Source organism: Haematobia irritans, chromosome 3 (genome assembly GCF_050003625.1).
Source record: "Haematobia irritans isolate KBUSLIRL chromosome 3, ASM5000362v1, whole genome shotgun sequence".
NCBI lineage: Eukaryota > Metazoa > Arthropoda > Insecta > Diptera > Muscidae > Haematobia > Haematobia irritans.
In genome coordinates this window covers 16,878,537-16,898,967 of record NC_134399.1, presented here as the reverse complement: position 1 = coordinate 16,898,967, position 20,431 = coordinate 16,878,537, and the positions used below count along the sequence as shown (strand labels likewise).

The 20,431-nt window shown below is 24.9% G+C and overlaps 1 protein-coding gene across 2 annotated transcripts in view; it reads right to left on the bottom strand.

Moving 5' to 3' along the window:
* The window catches only part of svr (Carboxypeptidase D svr), a 78,084-nt gene that overhangs the window by 33,237 nt on the left and 24,416 nt on the right, over window positions 1-20,431 (bottom strand). For both annotated transcript variants that reach the window (XM_075302670.1, XM_075302669.1), the window contains exon 2: window positions 4,554-4,789. In XM_075302670.1, the coding sequence (XP_075158785.1) occupies window positions 4,554-4,789 (236 nt within the window). The remainder of the gene's footprint in view (window positions 1-4,553; window positions 4,790-20,431) is intronic.

The following is a 20,431-nucleotide window of genomic DNA, read 5'->3' as shown; positions in this document are numbered from 1 at the left end:
TTGAAAGATTTTTTAATTGAAAGAAAATACAAAACAGTTAAATGTCCCCTCAAGAAAAGGCATGTCCGGTTCCAAAGATTTTGCCTTTACACCAATGATTTTGGTATTGATTCCGATCCAAAGGTGTGAAGAATTAAACTAAGGATATTTTTAGGTCACAAATTTCAATCAAATTTAAGTTTTGTATTCTTGCATTTTGCATTCTTGATTCTAGGAAGAAAATTGTAATTTATTAGTTTTTTACCATTTTTCTTCGTATGCCATCAAAGTGCTTTAAATGTTAACGACAAATTAAATTTCCAAATTCAGACTACACTTCAAGTAGAAATTTTGAATTGTTTTAATTAAAAAACGTCTTTAAAGTAAATGTCCAAATTAAGACTACACTTCAAGTAGACATTTTGAATTGTTTTAATTAAAAAAGTCTTTAAAGTAAAGTATTGAAAAACATCTCCTAATTTTAAACGCTTTTTTGCTTTGTACTCAAGATACAAAAAGTCAACAAATTTAAAGACGATTTCGTTAATTTCGAAGAATTTTTCATAACTATTGGGAGTCACCGTGGTGCAATGGTTAGCATGCCCGCCTTGCATACACAAGGTCGTGGGTTCGATTCCTGCTTCGACCGAACACCAAAAAAAAGTTTTTCAGCGGTGGATTATCCCACCTCAGTAATACTGGTGACATTTCTGAGCACGCAGAGAAGGAATATGATCACCTCAAACATGTTTCAAGAGCAAAATGTTATTTTTGTATGGTGACCATGTAACATGTTTGTCACTAAAATGTTATTTTCTCGTCAAATATAACCTGCTTGCCGAAATCAGATACATGATTTCCGAGAAAATAACATGGTTGCGAAAACCATGTTACATGGTCACCACCCAAAAATAAAATTTTGCTCTTAAAACATGTTTGAGGTGATCATATTCCTTCTCTGGGTGAGGGTTTCAAAGCTTCTCTATGTGGTTTCACTGCAATGTGGAACGCCGTTCGGACTCGGCTATAAAAAGGAGGTCCCTTGTCATTGAGCTTAACATGGAATCGGGCAGCACTCAGTGATAAGAGAGAAGTTCACCAATGTGGTATCATAATGGACTGAATAGTCTAAGTGAGCCTGATACATCGGGCTGCCACCTAACCTAACCTAACCTTCATAACTATTAAAGTTAAGTTTACCTTCGTCAAACAAAATTTTCTTTTATGTTAAGATACCCATCACTTCAGTCGCATCACTTAACTACAAGGACATTGAAAAGTTTATCGACTTTTGGGCAAGGAAATAAACTTTATCGCAGAAATGAGTCTTTTATGCTAAGCAAAATTCCCATTCATGTTTAAAGGATATGACCTCACGACAATATTTTTGTCAGTTTATTTTTCAAATTTCAAATTTCTTTGAAATAAAGATTTTTTGAAAGGAAAAATTCTTAAAAACATTTTTCCTTTAAGGTGGTTCAAGTTTAGCCGCTAAAATCGTCATTTTTTCCACTAAAGTGAAAACTAAGTCAGTAAAAAAGGCATAAAATTATACATATTTGTTCCATATTTCATTATAACTTGATGGGGAATAGCCCAAAGCAAATTTTAACAAAGTTTGTATTCCTTAAAATGGATTATTGAAGAAAAGTAATCATGAAACAAGTATATACGGCCGTAAGTTCGGCCAGGCCGAATCTTATGTACCCTCCACCATGGATTGTGTAGAAACTTCTACGAAAGACTGTCATCCACAATCGAATTATTTGGGTTGTGGTATCTTAAAACTTCTTAACATCGTTTTCTAAATTGTGAGGTAGTCCATACGTGGTATATATAACAAAAAAAGTTATGTATAGGTAAGTCTACAAATAATTACGAATCGATATGGACTTTTTGCACGATACGTAGAGAGCCAGAATTGAAATATGGGGATCGTTTATGTGGGGGCTATATACAATTATGAACTTGATATGGACCAATTTTTGTGTGATTGTGGATCGATTTATCTGTGGGCTATATATAACTATAGACCGATATGAACCTAGTTAGGCATGGTTATAACTGACTCGGATTAAATTTTGCTCCTCCAAGAGGTTCCAAAACCAAATCTCGGGATCGGTTTATATGGGGGCTATATATGATTATGGACTGATATGGACCAATTCCTGCAAGGTTGTTGGATACCATATACTACCAACACGTACCAAATTTCAACCAGATCGGATGAATTTTGCTTCCCCAAAAGGCATCGGAGGTCAAATCTGGGTATCGGTTTATATGGGGGCTATATATAATTATGGACTTATATGGACCAATTCCTGCATGGTTGTTGGATACTATATACTAACATCACGTACCAAATTTCAACCGAATCGAATGAATTTTGCTCTTTTAAGGGGCTCCGGAGGTCAAATCTGGGGATCGGTTTATATGGGGCCTATATATAATTACGGACCGATATGGACCAATTTTTGCATGGTCATTAGAAACCATATACTAACATCATGTACCAAATTTCAACTGAATCAGATGAATTTTGATCTTCCAAGAGGCTCCGGAGGTCAAATCTGGTGATCGGTTCATATGGGGGCTATATATAATTATGAACTTATATGAGCCAATTCCTGCATGGTTGTTGGATACCACACGTACCAAATTTCAACCGAATCGGATGAATTTTGCTCTTCCAAGGGGCTCTGGAGGTCAAATCTGGGGATCGGTTTATATGGGGCCTATATATAATTATGGACCGTTATGGACCAATTTTTGCATGGTCATTAGAGACCATATACTAACATCATGTACCAAATTTCAACCAGATCGGATGAATTTTGCTTCTCCAAAAGGCATCGGAGGTCAAATCTGGGGATCGGTTTATATGGGGGCTATATATAATTATGGACTTATATGAGCCAATTCCTGCATGGTTATTGGATACCATATATTAACATCACGTACCAAATTTCAACCGAATCGGATGATTTTTGCTCTTCCAAGGGGCTCTGGAGGTCAAATCTGGGGATCGGTTTATATGGGGCCTATATATAATTATGGACCGATTTCGACAAATTTTTGCATTGGTTGTTGGATACCATATATTAACACCACGTACCAAATTTCAACCGAATCCAATGAATTTTGCTCTTCCAAGGGGCTCCGGAAGTCAAATCTGGGGATCGGTTTATATGGGGCCTATATATAATTATGGACTGATATGGACCACTTTTGGCATGGTTGTTAAATATCATATACTACCACCACGTACCAAATTTCAACCAGATCGGATGAATTTTGCTTCTCCAAAAGGCATCGGAGATCAAATCTGGGGATCGGTTTATATGGGGGCTATATATAATTATGGACTTATATGAACCAATTCCTGCATGGTTGTTGGATACCATATATTAACATCAAGTACCAAATTTCAACCGAATCGGATGGATTTTGCTCTACCAAGGGGCTCTGGAGATCAAATCTGGGGATCGGTTTATATGGGGCCTATATATAATTATGGACCGATGTGGACAAATTTTTGCATGGTTGTTAGGGACCATATACTAACACCATGTACCAAATTTCAGCCGGATCGGATGAAATTTGCTTCTCTTAGAGGACCCGCAAGCCAAATTTGGGGGTCCATTTATATGGGGGCTATACGTAAAAGTGGACCGATATGGCCCATTTACAATACCATCCGACCTACATCAATAACAACTACTTGTGCCAAGTTTCAAGTCGATAGCTTGTTTCGTTCGGAAGTTAGCGTGATTTCAACAGACGCACGGACATGCTCAGATCGACTCAGAGCTACATCTTAAATTTGAACCGCTTTGATCTCTGTGCAAAACTTAACGTAAATCGAAATAAAACAATGGCATCTGGGTCATATGGGTGTACATCAGGTGAAAGATGGGAGCTTTATCTAAATTTGAATCGATTTAGATGAAATGTTCCGGGAAAATTTACGGGTCTAATAAAACATTCAGATGTACGAAATTTGAAGAAGAACGATTCATAAATACGTCAATTATGATCAAATCGGTGATAAATATATATGGCAACTATATCTAAATCTGAAACGATTTTTTTTAATTAATAGGGATCATCTTTGAGCAAAAAAAAAAAGAACCTATGTCAAATTAGAGGACTTAAAGTCCAAGCAAAAATACATGAACAGACAGACAGACGGACATCCCTAAATGGACTCAGAATTTAATTCTAAGATTGTACATACAAATGCACAATCTTATTATACCCTGTACCACAGTATAAAAATTAAAGTAAAATATTTTTAAAATTTAAAATTTAGAAATTTGTTGTTAATAATGTCTAAATTTAGTGCCCCAAAGTTTAGGAGTGTTTCATTGTCCATGTAGGTTAGATTAAGATGTGAAGTATTAGTTTGATTTTTTATATTATATTTTTACATTATAAAAACGTTTCCTTTTTTGAAATTATTTCCCTATAAAATACATTTCCCTTTTGTGTTGGTATATACATTTCGAATTTTGTTATATTTTCAATGTTATTGTTTATTTCTATGAAAATAGTACAAAATTTTTGATACTTACAATGAATTATCATATGGATAACTGGCTACAACAGCTCCACCATGGAAATTTGCCGACAATACGAACGGTTTGCTTAACACCCATTCAATAATGGCTGCGGTTTCCGGTTGTCGTGTCAGCGAACGTTGCTGTATTTGTTGCTGTGAATCCAAACGATCGGGAAAATCGCGATTTAAATCAACACCAGCCGCATTGGTGCGGCCAATGTAATGAGGCAAAGATTCACAATTACCTTCCTAAAATTAAATGGAAATTTTAAAAATAAAAAAATTAGTGAAATGATTTCAAAATAGATCATAAATATTAACAAAACAAAATTGCCGATATAGGGGAAACACTGAAATCTCATTAAATTGGAATAAAACACAAGTGGACAAGCGGGCAAGTGGCGTTTTCAAAACTTTTAATTTTTTTATTATTACTTCCTAGAGTACAAATCATAAAAAAAATAATAAGATTAAAAATAGTATTAGAATAAATAATTTATTTTGTATTCTTAAGCCTTTCCTAGAACGATTAGAACATATAATCCAGAATTAGTAATGCCAGGAAAAATAATTGTAGAAAAATTAAATGAGCAATGAGTAACTGCACATCACGAGATTCTAATTCAAAGGACCCTTGCGAAAACACAATCCCAGCAAACCAAGCGTCGTCAAAAAAGTAGTAAAAATGTTTTTTTTTTTGGATTCGGAAGTGTTGAAAAATTCGCACAGAAACGATGAATCTAACATGGGCTTGCCACATTTTATAGAATTCTACCAAAAATGGTAGATTTTTTACGATTTGGTAGATTGGTAGAATTTTTAATGTTCTATAGAAATGAAATTTCGACAACATTTTCTATAGAATTAAAATTTTGACAAACATTTTCTATAGATATAAAATTTTGACAAAATTTTCACAAAATTTTTTATAGAAATAAAATTTTGACAAAATTTTCCATAGAAATAAAATTTTCTCACATTTAGCAAAATTGCTAAAAAAAGTTAAATCTGCTAAAGTAATTTTCCTTTATTTATTATTTTTTTAAGACTTTATTTCTATAGAAATAAAATTTTTAACAAAATGTTCTATAGAAATAACATTTTGACAAAATTTTCTATAGAAATAAAATTTTGAGAACATTTTTTATAGAAATAAAACTTTGAGAAAATTTTCTTTTTTGACAAAATTTTCCATATAAATAATATTTTGACAATATTTTCTATAGAAATTAAATTTCGACAAATGAAATTTGTACAAAATGTTCTATTGAAATAAAATATTGAGACATTTTCTATAGAAATAAAATTTTGACATAATTTTCTATAGAAATGAAATGTGTGCAAAATTTTCTATAGAAATGAAATGTGTGCAAAATTTTCTATAGAAATAAAATTTTGATAAAATCTTCTATAGAAATAGAATTTTGAGAAAATTTTCTAAAGAAATAAAACTTTGACAAAATTATTATAGATAGAATTAAATTAGAATTAAATTTTTGACAAACTTTTCCATAGAAATAAAATTTTCTCACATTTAGCATAATTGAACTAAAATAAAAAAGCTAAAATGAAGTTAAATCTGCTAAAGTAATTTTCATTTATTTATTTATTTATTATCTTTTTTTTTAAGATTTTATTTTTATAGAAAATTTTCTATAGAAATAAAATTCTTAGCAAAATTTTTTATAGAAATAAAACGTTGACAAAATTTTCTATAAAAATAAAATTTTGACATTTTCTACAGAAATAAAATTTTGAGAAGAGTGTCTATAGAAATAAAATTTTTATAATATTTTCTATAGAAATAAAATTTTGATAAAATCTTCTATAGAAATAGAATTTTGAGAAAATTTTCTAAAGAACTAAAATTTTGACAAAATTTTCTATAGAAATAAAATTATGACAAAATTTTCCATAGAAATAAAATTTTCTCACATTTAGCATAATTGAACTAAAATAAAAAAGCTAAAATGAAGTTAAATTTGTAAAGTAATTTTCCTTTATTTATTTATTCATTTTTGAAGATTTTATTTCTATAGAAAATTTTCTATAGGAATAAAATTTTTAACAAAATTTTTTATAGAAATAAAATGTTGACAAAATTTTCTATAAAAATAAAATTTTGACAACATTTTTTACAGAAATAAAATTTCGACAAAATTTTGTATAGAAAAAAAAATTTTGACAAAATTTTGTATTGAAATAAAATTTTGCCAAAATTTTCTATAGAAACTTTTTTATAGACAATTTTTTGATAAAATTTTCTATAGGAACAAAATTTTGACAAAATTTTCTATAGAAATAAAATTTCGACAAAATTTTCTATAGAAATACAATTTTGACAGAAATAAAATTGTGACAACATTTTCTATGGAATTAAAATTTAGACAAAATTTTCTATAGAAAGAAAATTTTGACAAAATTTCCTATAGAATAAAAATTTTGACAAAATTTTCTATTGAAATAAAATTCTAGAAAGAAAATTTTCTATAGAAATAAAATTTTGACAAAATTTTCTATAGAAATAAAATTTTGACAAAATTTTTCTATAGAAATAAATTTTGACAAAATTTTTCTATAGAAATAAAATTTTGAAAAATTTTCTATAGAATTAAAATTTTGACAAAATTTTTTATAGAAATAAAATTTTCTCACATTTAGCAAATTTGAACTAAAATAAAGTTAAATCTGCTAAAGTAATTTTCCTTTATTTATTTATTTATTTATTATTTTTTTGAAGATAATGACTTGACGATAAGTACTACCAATGTTTTTTTTATTTTATGACTATACAGTATAAAAATAAAATTTTGACAAAATTTTCTATAGAAATAAAATTTTTAAAAAAATTTTTATAGAAATAAAATGTTGACAAAATTTTCTATAGAAAAAAAAAAATTGACAAAATTTTCTATAGAAAGAAAATTTTGATAAAATTTTCTATAGAAACAAAATTGTGCCAAAATTTTCTATGGAATTAAAATTTCGACAAAATTTTCTATAGAAAGAAAATTTTGACAAAATTTCCCATAGAATAAAAATTTTGACAAAATTTTCTATAGAAAAAAATTTGGACAAAATTTTCAAAGGAAATAAAATTTTTTATAGAAGAATTTTTCACAAAATTTTCAATAGGAACAAAATTTTGACAAAATTCTCTATAGAAATAAAATTTTGACAAAATAGAAAATTTTTTTCTATAGAAATAAAAATTTTGAGAAAATTTTCTATAGAAACAAAATTTTGGAAAATTTTCTATAGAATTAAAATTGTGACAAAATTTTCTATGGAACTAAAATTTCGACAAAATTTTCTATAGATAGAAAATTTTGACAAAATTTTCTATAGAAAGATAATTTTGACAAAATTTCTTATAGAATAAAAATTTTGACAAAATTTTCTATAGAAATAAAATTTTGACAAAAGTTTTTAAGGAAATAAATTTTGAAAAATTTTCTATAGAATTAAAATGTTGACAAAATTTTCTATAGAAATAAAATTTTGACAAAATTTTCTATAGAATTAAAATTTTGACAAAATTTTCTATAGAAACAAAATTTTGAAAATTTTTCTATAGAATTAAAATTTTGACAAAATTTCCTATAGTATAAAAACTTTGACAAAATTTCCTATAAAATAAAAATTTTGACAAAATTTTCTATAGAATTAAAATTTTGACAAAATTTTCTATCGGAATAAAATTTTGACAAATATTTTCTATAGAAATAAAACTTTGACAAATATTTTCTATAGAAATAAAATTTTGACAAAATTTTTTATGGTAATAAATTTTGAAAATTTGTCTATAGAATTAAAATGTTGACAAAATTTTCTATAGAAATAAAATTTTGACAAATTTTTCTATAGAAATAAAATTTTGACAAAATTTTTCTATAGAAATAAAATTTGGACAAAATTTTCTATAGAAATAAAATTTTGACAAAATTTTTCTATAGAAATAACATTTTGACAACATTTTTCTATAGAAATAAAATTTTGACAAAATTTTCTCTAGAATTAAAATTTTGACAAAATTTTCTACAGAAATAAAATTTTCTCACATTTAGCAAAATTGAACTAAAATAAAGTCAAAACTGCTACAGTAATTTTCCTTTATTTATTTATTTATTTATTTATTTATTTATTATTATTTTGTTTTTTGAAGATAATGACATGGGAAGTACTACCAATGTCCCATAACATTATCTCCCATGTTCCGATATTCGGAATCGCAAACTTGGGGGTATATTCATTGTCTACAGCAGTACAGTACAATGTAAAGAATAATATTAAAAAAAAAATACAAAATCAATAAACTTTGTATTAGCCTAAGCAAGCAAGAGCTATAATTCTTTAATTGAAAATCTAAATTGATGGCACTTTTGTTAGTTTTTTACATAAAAAAAAACAAACGGCCATTCAAATGTTATGAATTTTCCTCAAGTCATTCAAATAATTCGAAATCTAAACACCAAGCATATTGCAAGACTTGATAAATATTTATATCCATGATTTTATGTTTATTTTAATCTTCCATTTAGCACTTGACTAATTATTGTGTTTGTATTTGGCACAGATTTTAAAATCAATTAAGGTCATATTGTTTAGAATAAATAAATGCAAGCAGCACTGTGAAAATTATTTTAATAGATATTGAATAGAAAAATAAGAAAAAAAATCATGTATCTATTATTTAATTTAATTCATCAATATTTTATGACATGACTTTATCTGAAAAAAAAACAATAGGAAAAAAACAAAACTAATTGGAATAATTACACCCAACAAGTAAAAAGAAATTCAATCACTTATAGTTATTAAATAAATATTATACCTTATACCACAGGGTAGAGATATATTAACTTGGTCATATTGTTTGTATTGAATCGAAATATTGAAAAACCTAAAACTCGCATTGTCCGTCTACCACCAAGCTTAATTTTAACCGGATAGAGGTTAATAGAATTAAATTTAGTTTAATTAGGTTTAATTTATTTTTAATTTAATTAATGTTTTACATTTTAATTTAATTTAGTTTTAGTTTAGACGACATATATTTTAAATTTCATTTAAAAAACTTACATTTTTAGAATGATGTATGTTAGACCCTATCACCAAACACAAAGGGTTAATCACACATTGCCTATATTTTGACATAAAATAAAAATACTTATGCGAAATTTTTGAAGCATTAAAATCACATTCATTGTCTGTCATTGTTGTCCATTTTTTAAAGTCCACAAAAACCAATAAAAGAAAAACAAATCATTCATACAATAATCAGCTATCACGTGCATAATTAAATCAATACAATACAACTTTAGTTTTCAATATACAGTGGATACAAACCAAACAAAACAAACACAGTAGCTATCAAATTTGAATATCTAATTAAAGATATTATACGATTTTATAGCTTTGCAGAGAAACCAGAAAAAAAATGTGATACATATTTCAAATTCCTCTTGTCATTGTAACTTAACTAGTAATTGCTATTGGTTTTTATTTAAACTGAGTCAATCGTTAATTTATACGATTACTCAACATCAAATGCTTGGACATTTGTCAATAAACTCCCACCAACGAAGTGATTGTCTAGTTAAGAAGAAATTATGCATAACAAGTCACACAATTTGCATACAGCGTTTATTTAAACAAATAACGCACCATTAATCCAGTCTTCAATAACCCTGAAGATTGAAAGAATTGAAATGTATACAGTTTAGAGCAAAATAAGAAAAATGTGTGATATCAGCTGTTTGCAATAATTCACAATAATCTGGTTAAATAATACAATTTTTAATAAAAAATAACTCAAGGCTCATTATCCTGGTATATATTTTTTTACACGAAAGGATTAAACTTATTGGTGTTTCCATCAATTACTTTAATTTTATTAAACTCATAAATCACAATAAGCTTCTATTATGATTGCAAATAAACCAGGAAATACACTACATGGACCAATATATCTTAGCAAAGACACGAACCTTGCGATATTTTTTTATTTCTATTGAATTTTTCAACTACAGAAAATTTTGTCAAAATTTTATTTCTATAGAAAAATTTTGCAAAATTTTATTTCTATAGGAAATTTTGTCAAAATTTTATTTCTATAGAAAATTTTGTCAAAATTTTTATTTCTATGGAAAATTTTGTCCAATTTTTATTTCTATAAAAATTTTCTCAAAATTTTATTTGTATAGAAAATTTTGTAAAAATTTTATTTCTATAGAAAATTTTGTCACAATATTATTTCTATAGACAATTTTGCCAAAATTTTATTTCTATAGAAAAGTTTATCAAAATTGTATTTCAATAGAAAATTTTATCAAAATTTTATTCTTATAGAAAATTTTGTCCAAAATTTTTTTCAATAGAAAATTTTGTCAGAAGTTTATTTCTATAGAAAATTTTGTCAAAATTTTATTTTTATAGAAAAATTTTGTCAACATTTTATTTCTATAGAAAAGTTTATCAAAATTTTATTTCTATGGAAAATTTTATCAACATTTTATTCCTATAGAAAATTTTGTCCAAACTTTTTTTCTATACAAAATTTTGTCCAAAATTTTATTTCTATAGGAAATTTAGTCAAATTTTATTTATATAGAAAGTTTTGTCAATATTTTACTTCTATAGAAAATTTTGTCAAAAAATTATTTTTATAGGAAATTTTGTCAAAATTTTAATTCTATAGAAAATTTTGTCCAATTTTTATATCCATAAAAAAATTTCTCAAAATTTTATTTCTATAGAAAATTTTGTCAAAATTTTTATTTCTATAGAAAATTTTGTCGAAATTTCATTTCTATAGACAATTTTGCCAAAAAAATTTTCTATAGAAAATTTTGTCAGAATTTTATTTCTATAGAAAATTTTGTCAAAATTTTATTTCTATAGAAAATATTGTCAAAATTTTATTTCTATTGAAAAGTTTATCAAAATTGTATTTTTTTGTCAACATTTTATTTCTATAGAAAATTGTGTCAAAATTTTATTCTTATAGAAAAGTTTACCAAAATTTTATTTCTAAAGAAAATTTTATTCCTATAGAAAATTTTGTCCAAACTATTTTTCTATAGAAAATTTTGTCCAAACTATTTTTCTATAGAAAATTTTGTCAAAATTTTATTTCTATAGAAAATTTTGTCCAAAATTTTGTTTCTATAGGAAATTTTGTCAAAATTTTATTTATATAGAACGTTTTGTCAAAAAATTATTTTATAGGAAATTTTGTAAACATTTTATTTCGATAGAAAATTTTGTCAAAAATTGTATTTCTATGGAAATTTTTGTCAAAATTTTATTTCTATAGAAAATTTTGTCAAAATTATATTACTATAGAAAATATTGGCAAAATTTTATTTCTATAGAAAATTTTGTCAAAATTTTATTTCTATAGAAAATTTTGTCAAAATTTTATTTCTATAGAAAAGTATATCAAAATTTTATTATTATAGAAAATTTTATCAAAACTTTATTCCTATTGAAAACTTTGTCAATTTTTTTTTCTATAGAAAATGTTGTCAAAATTTTATTTCTATAGAAAAGTTTGTCAACATTTTTATTTCTATGGAAAATTTGGCCCAATTTTTATTTCTATAAAAAATTTCTCAAAATTTTATTTCTATAGAAAATTTTGTCAACATTTTTATTTCTTTAGGAAATTTTGTCAAAATTTTATTTCTATAGACAATTTTATCAAAATTTTATTTCTATAGAAAATTTTGTCAGAATTTTATTTCTATAGAAAATTTTGTCAAAACTTCAATTTCTATAGAAAATTTTGTCAAAATTTTATTTCTATAGAAAATTTTGTCAAAATTTTATTTCTATAGAATATGTTGTCAAAATTTTATTTCTATAGAATATTTTGTCCACAATTTTATTTCTATAGAAAATTTTGTCCACATTTTATTTCTATAAAAAATTTTGTCCACATTTTATTTCTATAGAAAATTTTCTCCAAATTTTATTTCTATAGAAAATTTTGTCAAAATTTTTATTTCTACAGAAAAAATTGACAAAATTTTATTTCTATAGAAAATTTTGTCAAAATTTTGTTTCTATAGAAAAGTTTGTCAAAATTTTGTTTCTATAGAAAAGTTTGTCAAAATTTTAGTTCTATAGAAAATTTTGTCAAAATTTTATTTCTATAGAAAATTTTATAAAAATTTTATTTCTATAGAAAATTTTGTCAAAATTTTATTTCGATAGAAAATTTTGTCAAAATTTTATTTCCATAGAAAATTTTGTCGAAATTTTATTTCTATAAAAAATCTTATTTCTATAGAAAAATTTCTGTCAAAATTTTATTTTTATAGAAAAATGTCTGTCAAGATTTTGCTTCTATATAAAATTACTGTTAAAATTTTATTTCTATAAAAAATTTTGTCAAAATTTTATTTCTGTTAATATTGCTAAAATTTTATATATATTATATTGTCAATTATATTGTTAAAATTTTATTTCTATAGAAAAAGTTTGTCAACATTTTATTTCTATAAAAATTTTGCAAAAATTTTATTTCTATAGAAAATTTTGTCAAAATATTTTTTCTATAAAAGAAAATGTTGTCAAAATTTTATTTCTATAGAAAAATTTCTGTCAAAATTTTATTTCTATAGAAAAATTTCTGTCATAATTTTATTTCTATAGAAAATTTCTTTCAAAATTTTATTTCTATAGAAAATTTTGTCAAAATTTGATATCTATAGAAAATTTTGTCAAAATTTTATTTCTATAGAAAATCTTGTCAAAATTAATTAAATTCTTAATTCACAATAATTTGTTATTGTAAATTGATAAAACATGAATTTGGAAAAACTTTGACACGCAAATACTAGAACACTAATGCAAATCTTTCTAATATTCTCTACACATACTTTGAATGCAGTGTAAACACTAAATTACTACTTGTTTTTGTAAAGCAAATCCATTCTAAGCAATCCTCTTATATACAAAGACTAAGACCAAAACAAAAGCAATAAATAGCGCTAGAAAAAAATGAGAATGAGAGAAAACAAGGAAATTAAAATGTCAATGTGATATGGGTTTTGGCATGGATTTTGCGGTTTCATGTTAATTTCATTGTTGGCGTATTTCTTAAGCTATAATAAGCACCTAGAGAGTTGATGGGAAGCTAGAGCTAGAGTATAGCTTTTCAGACTATATGTAGCTGGATTTATGCTCAATTATCAAATTTCATTACAAAATGCGTAATTTGCTTTTTTATTCTGTTTTTGTTATTTGTTTTCACTTGTTTTAGACAAATAATTGAATTCATGGAGTTCTACATATGGCATTTTGAAAAGCTACAGTTTTATGCATTGTGAGAGATGCCTCTTTTCACACAGTGATTGGCACAAAAATATTACCGAATAAAAGAGGAAAATGTTTTCATATAAATATTTGACTCATAAACGCCATAATTTTTTAAGGGAAAATTTAAAAAATATATTATATCAAAAAAGGAATTAATGAATAAATGGCGTAACATGACAAAAAGGGGACACAACTTTGAAAAGTATGGAATTATGTGGCCCAGTAAAAAAGTGTCACCTTTTGGAAAAAGTGACACAACTGTAAAACTGTGCAGAACTAGCTTGGAATCAAATACGCAAAATATGGAAGAATGGACAGTAGCCATGGATTGCGCTACTTTGTAGAAATTTTTAGAGGCAATGGAAAAAGACTAATGACCCTTTACCAGTGCCGCTGAGAATTTCTAAAAAGAGGCACAAAAGGATTCATTCGGCTTAAGAGGTTGCACAAAAATTAGATATAAATTAACCTAGCAACCATTTTGTCTTCTCATGGGTGCATTCAGGTGTACTTACCATCGAACATTTTCATTGCGTATTTTCAGGTTCAAGAGAAAACGCTATGGTATGAAAAGGGGGAAGACTTTACAAATATAGCATTTGATTCGTAAGTTCGTCAAAAGGAATTAATGAATAACGTAACTTGGCAAAAGTATCACAAAATAGCTTAGCAAAACAGTGTCACTTTTGGAAAAAAGTGGCATAACAATATGCAGGACTAATTTGGAGTCAAATAAGCAAAATGCGGAAGAATGGAAATACGGATGAATGGACAATTTGGCCGAGGCAAAGCGGAATGTGTTAGCCAGTGTATTATCAACATGAAGAACACACAGACACAAAGAAAATATCAAATCTGGATCTGACGGTCAGTTTATTTGGGGGCTATATATAATTTGACAAACTTTTCTATAGAAATAAAATTTTTACAAAATTTTCTATAGAAATAAAATTTTGACAACATTTTCTATAGAAATAAAATTTTGACAAAATTTTCTATAGAAATAAAATTTTGACAAAATTTTCTATAGAAATAAAATTTTGACAAACTTTTCTATAGAATTAAAATTTTTACAAAATTTTCTATAGAAATAAAATTTTGACCAAATTTTCTATAGACATAAAATTTGGAGAAAATTTTCTATAGAAATTAAATTTTGACAAAATTTTCTATAGAAATAAAATTTTGACAAAATTTTCTATAGAAATAAAATTTGACAAAATTTTCTATAGAAATAAAATTTTGACAAACTTTTCTATAGAATTAAAATTTTGACAAAATTTTCTATAGAAATAAAATTTTGATCAAATTTTCTATAGAATTAAAATTTTGACAAAATTTTCTATAGAATTAAAATTTTGACCACATTTTCTATAGAAATAAAATTTGGAGAAAATTTTCTATAGAAATAAAATTTTGACAAACTTTTCTATAAAATTAAAATTTTGACAAAATTTTCTCTAGAATTAAACTTTTGACAAAATTTTCTATAAAAATAAAATTTGGAGAAAATTTTCTATAGAAATAAAATTTAGACAAATTTTTCTATAGAATTAAAATTTTTACAAAATTTTCTATAGAAATAAAATTTTGACTAAATTTTCTATAGAAATAAAATTTTGACCAAATTTTCTATAGAAATAAAATTTTGAGAAAATTTTCTATAGAAATTAAATTTGGCCAAAATTTTCAATAGAAATAAAATTTTGACCAAATTTTCTATAGAAATAAAATTTTAAACTAAATTTTCTATAGAAATAAAATTTGGAGAAAATTTTCTACAGAATTAAATAAAATTTTGACAAACTTTTCTATAGAATTAAAATTTTTACAAAATTTTCTATAGAAATAAAATTTTGACAAAATTTTCTATAGAAATGAAATTTTGACAAACTTTGCTATAGAATTAAAATTTTGACAAAATTTTCTATAGAAATAAAATTTTGACCAAATTTTCTATAGAAATAAAATTTGGAGAAAATTTTCTATAGAAATAAAATTTTGACAAACTTTTCTATAAAATTAAAATTTTGACAAAATTTTCTATAGAAATAAAATTTTCTATAGAAATAAAATTTTGACAAAATTTTCTATTTTAATTTATTCTAAATACATTTCTATGGAAATAAAATTTTGACTAAATTTTGGCGGAGGCGAAGAGGAATGTGTGAGCCAGTGTGTTATCAATATGAAGAACACACAGACACAAAGAAAATTTCATTAAAATTGAGCTAACGAAATAAGGTTCATTAGAACAATGAAAATTTTCGAATAAAACAGATTGGGTCCCAAAGGAAATTTATTAGTCTCAGAACGGGACAGCTTGCAACCTTTTTAAAACCTCAGCATTTTAATAGATCGCCCATACATTTTGACGATTTTTTTTAATATTTATTCTCCTCCTGAAAAATGGGTTCAATGGCATTATGACAAAAACTACCCAAGGTTTAATATTTTGGCTGTGAAAATCAAAAATATTAGTACTAGCCATGCATAAATATCACAGTCTAAAGGTAAGCAAATAAATTCTGCAATTTCATGTTTGGCTTCTGTATTCGTTTTTTGGCCGAATCATCCTTCACCAGACGTTTTTGGGTATTTCTGGGTTTTACGATGATGGCTTACAAAAATGATTTGAACCAAGTCTTAAGCCTCACAACGTGACTTTCGTTTTCATGGAGGATGATGGCTATGTTTACCCAGTAGTTAACACATGCTTAAGACACTTAAATGCTTAAAAAATAATTTTTATTGAAAAAAACTGATCACAACTGCTTAAGGCCAAAAAATAAACGTCGCATGGCGAAATTGTTTATTTTTTCAACTTAAGTTTGTATTGTATTATTATATTTTTTAAATAGAGGAAAACATTTAGCATGGTTTGGAACGTGATTTAACTAAGTCTATTTGAAAAAACAAAAATCATACAAATGTTTTATTGATTGATCGCATGCCGCTCGGTTCGTCTATCCATCCCATTTATGTTGTCTTCTGGAAATGGCAGTGTTTATCCATATGTGATCAGGTATTCATATATGGGACATAATGGGTGACATTGATCACATTGTTTTATGTTCCAAAAACAAACAAAAAATTATGTATATTTTGTATTTATCCAATGGAAACCCATTAAAATGCCAATGCAAAAGAGGTGTTGTTTAGTTGAAAAAAAAAATTGGATCAATAGGTGTTAGACTAATTGTCTTAAAATGTTTTAAGGTCTTTGTGTTTGTAAGTACATATGGTAGGGTTCATTGAACGATTTGTATTTAAGTTTATTTTTAAGTTTAACGATCTTTCACAAAATTTTCTATAGAGATACAATTTTGACAAAATTTTCTATACAAATAAAATTTTGACAGAATTTTCTATACAAATAAAATTTTGACAAAATTTTCTATAGAAATAAAATTTTGACAGAATTTTCTATATAAATAAAATGTTGACAAAATTTTCCATAGAAATAAAATTTTGACAAAATTTTCTATAGAAATAAAACTTGGAAAAAAATTTCAATAGAAATAAAATTTTGACAAAATTTTCTATAGAATTAAAATTCTAGCAAAATTTTCTAGAGAAATAAAATTTTCAACAAAATTTTCTATAGAAATAAAACTTTGACAAAATTTCCTATAGGAATATAATTTTGGTAAAATTTTCTATAGAAATAAAATTTTGACAAAATTTTCTATAGAAATAAAATGTTGACAAAATATTCTATAGAAACAAAATTTTCTAAAAAAAAATTCGGACAAAATTTTCCATAGAAATAAAATTTTGACAAATTTTTCTATAGAAATAAAAGTTTTACAAAATTTTCTATAGAAACAAAGTTTTCACAAAATTTTATAAAAAATAAAATTCGGACAAAATTTTATATGGAAATAAAATTTGGAAAAAGTTTTCGATAAAATAAAATTTTTACAAAATTTTCTAAAAAAAAATAAAATTCGGACAAAATTTTCTATAGAAATAAAATTTTCTGTACAACTAAACTTTTCACAAAATTTTCTATTGAAATAAAATTTTTACAAAATTTTTTATAGAAATAAAATTTTCACAAAAATTTCTATAGAAATAAAATTTTCACAAAATTTTATATTGAAATAAAACTTGGAAAACATTTTCTATTGAAATAAAATTTGGAAAAAATTTTCAATAGAAATAAAATTTTGACAAAATTTTCTATAGAATTAACATTCTGGCAAAATTTTCTATAGAACTAAAATTTTCTATAGAAACAAAATTTTGACAAAATTTTCTATAGGAATAAAATTTTGATAAAATTTCCTATAGATATAAACTTTTGACAAAATTTTCTATAGAAATAAACTTTTGACAAAATATTCTATAGAAACAAAATTTTCTAACAAAATAAAATTCGGAGAAAATTTTCTATAGAAATAAAATTTTTACAAAATATTCTATTGAAACAAAATTTTCTAACAAAATAAAATTTTGACAAATTTTTCTATAGAAATAAAATTTTGACAGAATTTTCTATAGAAATAAAATGTTTACAAAATTTTCTATAGAAACAAAGTTTTCACGAAATTTTATAAAAAAATAAAATTCGGACAAAATTTTATATGGAAATAAAATTTGGAAAAAATTTTCAATAAAATAAAATTTTGACAAAATTTTCTAAACAAAATAAAATTCGGACAAAATTTTCTACAGAAATAAAATTTTCTATAGAAATTCGCAAAATTTTCTATTGAAATAAAATTTTTACAAAATTTTCTATAGAAATAAACTTTTCACAAAACTTTCTATTGAAATAAAATTTTTACAAAATTTTCTATAGAAATAAAATTTTTACAAAATTTTCTATAGAAATAAAACTTTTGACAAAATTTTCTATAGAAATAAAATTTGGACAACATTTTCTATAGAAATGACATTTTGACAAAATTTTCTATAGAAACAAATTTTTGATAAAATTTACTATTGAAATACAAATTTTGACAAAATTTTCTATAGAAATAAAATCTTTACAAAATTTTCTATAGAAATAAACTATTGAAATAAAATTTGGCAAATTTTTTGCAGAAGTAAAATATTGATAAATTTTTCTATGGAAATAAAATTTTGCAAAATAAGATTTTTTGTTTGGTAGTTTCTTGGTAATTTTTTTTTAATTCATGGACATTTGTTGATTTTAGTTAAATTTTTTTCTTGGTAATTTTTTTTTTTAATTCATGGACATTTGTTGATTTTAGTTAAATTTTTTCAAATATGAGACAATTTTCCTTAATTACTAAAAAACAACATATTTTATGCGAATACATGAATTGTGTTTATAGTTTTCTGAAGTGAGAAAATTGTACATAAATTGTGTCTGGCTTGAATTTTGTACAGCGCTTAAAATATTTTAGCAATTTTTACTTCAATTTTTCATTCCAAATATGGAGTTTTCTTAAACAACAGAAAATAATGTATTATTTTTAATAATTTTTCTTTAATTTCTTTAATAGCGAAAATAAAAATAGTTTAGTTAACATTTTCTAAAATTAACCTACACGCAAAAAAATAATTCTTTCCTCCCAAACGAAATTTTAGACAAACAAAATTCGTTTCTCTTTTGCTTTTCGCTGTAAGGAAGTGTATTTGGAAGAAAAGTATATACTTTTTGTGATAAACGTTTATTCTTTTCCAGGATGTAAAAACAATTTCATAAAGACTAGCTCAAAAAAAAACATTATTTTCTTGCTAATTGCATTGTCCCTCACATCTTTCTCACATCCACGAGGATTTTTAGTTCTTAACACCTTTTCCTGTAATACCAACAATGTAGAAGAAATTATACGATTTTATAAATTTTTAAAATTTTTTTTTACCTTTCGCCTGGACGGAGAATCGAACCGCGGACCATGCATATTGTAAGCCAACACACTAACCACTGAGCTATGTACCTGTTATGGTCATTAATAGATAAATATCCATATAAGTTATATTTATATAGCATAGCTTGCGGCGCCCACGAACCGCATAAACAAAGTTTATTTAACAGAAACAAACATTTAGTTTGGCACCGTGGAGCAGTGGTAGCTACGTCCGACTCTCATGCCAAGGGTCGTGGGTTCGATCCCTGCTTCGGCCAAAGTTTTTTTTTGCTTTTGTTTTTTTTACATATATTCCAGATATATTCGGAAGATTCCGAAAAAATGTTCAACATTACATTGTACTATATTAAATTTTGAACTGTAAAATGTGTCTTATTAAAGACCTAAAGTCAGAAAAGAACAGTGTTTGATATAAACGAAATGGACTGTGTTGTTATTTCAAAATTAACTTTTTTTATTGAAAAAATAAAAATTTTGTAACAAACGAATTTTTTTGGTGATAAAAGTTTAAAATTTTCGAAGCAATTCAAAAAACTCTAACAAAAGAAAAACGTTTTCGGTACACGTTTTCCAAAGGTTTTTTTTCTTTGCGTGTACATATTCTTTCATAACGGATTATTTTATTTATTTTATTTTAGACCGATCTCCCGATTTGACTTATTAGAGGCATAAACACCGTAATTTAAATAGCAAAAATTTACCCCAATGTATGTTTAGA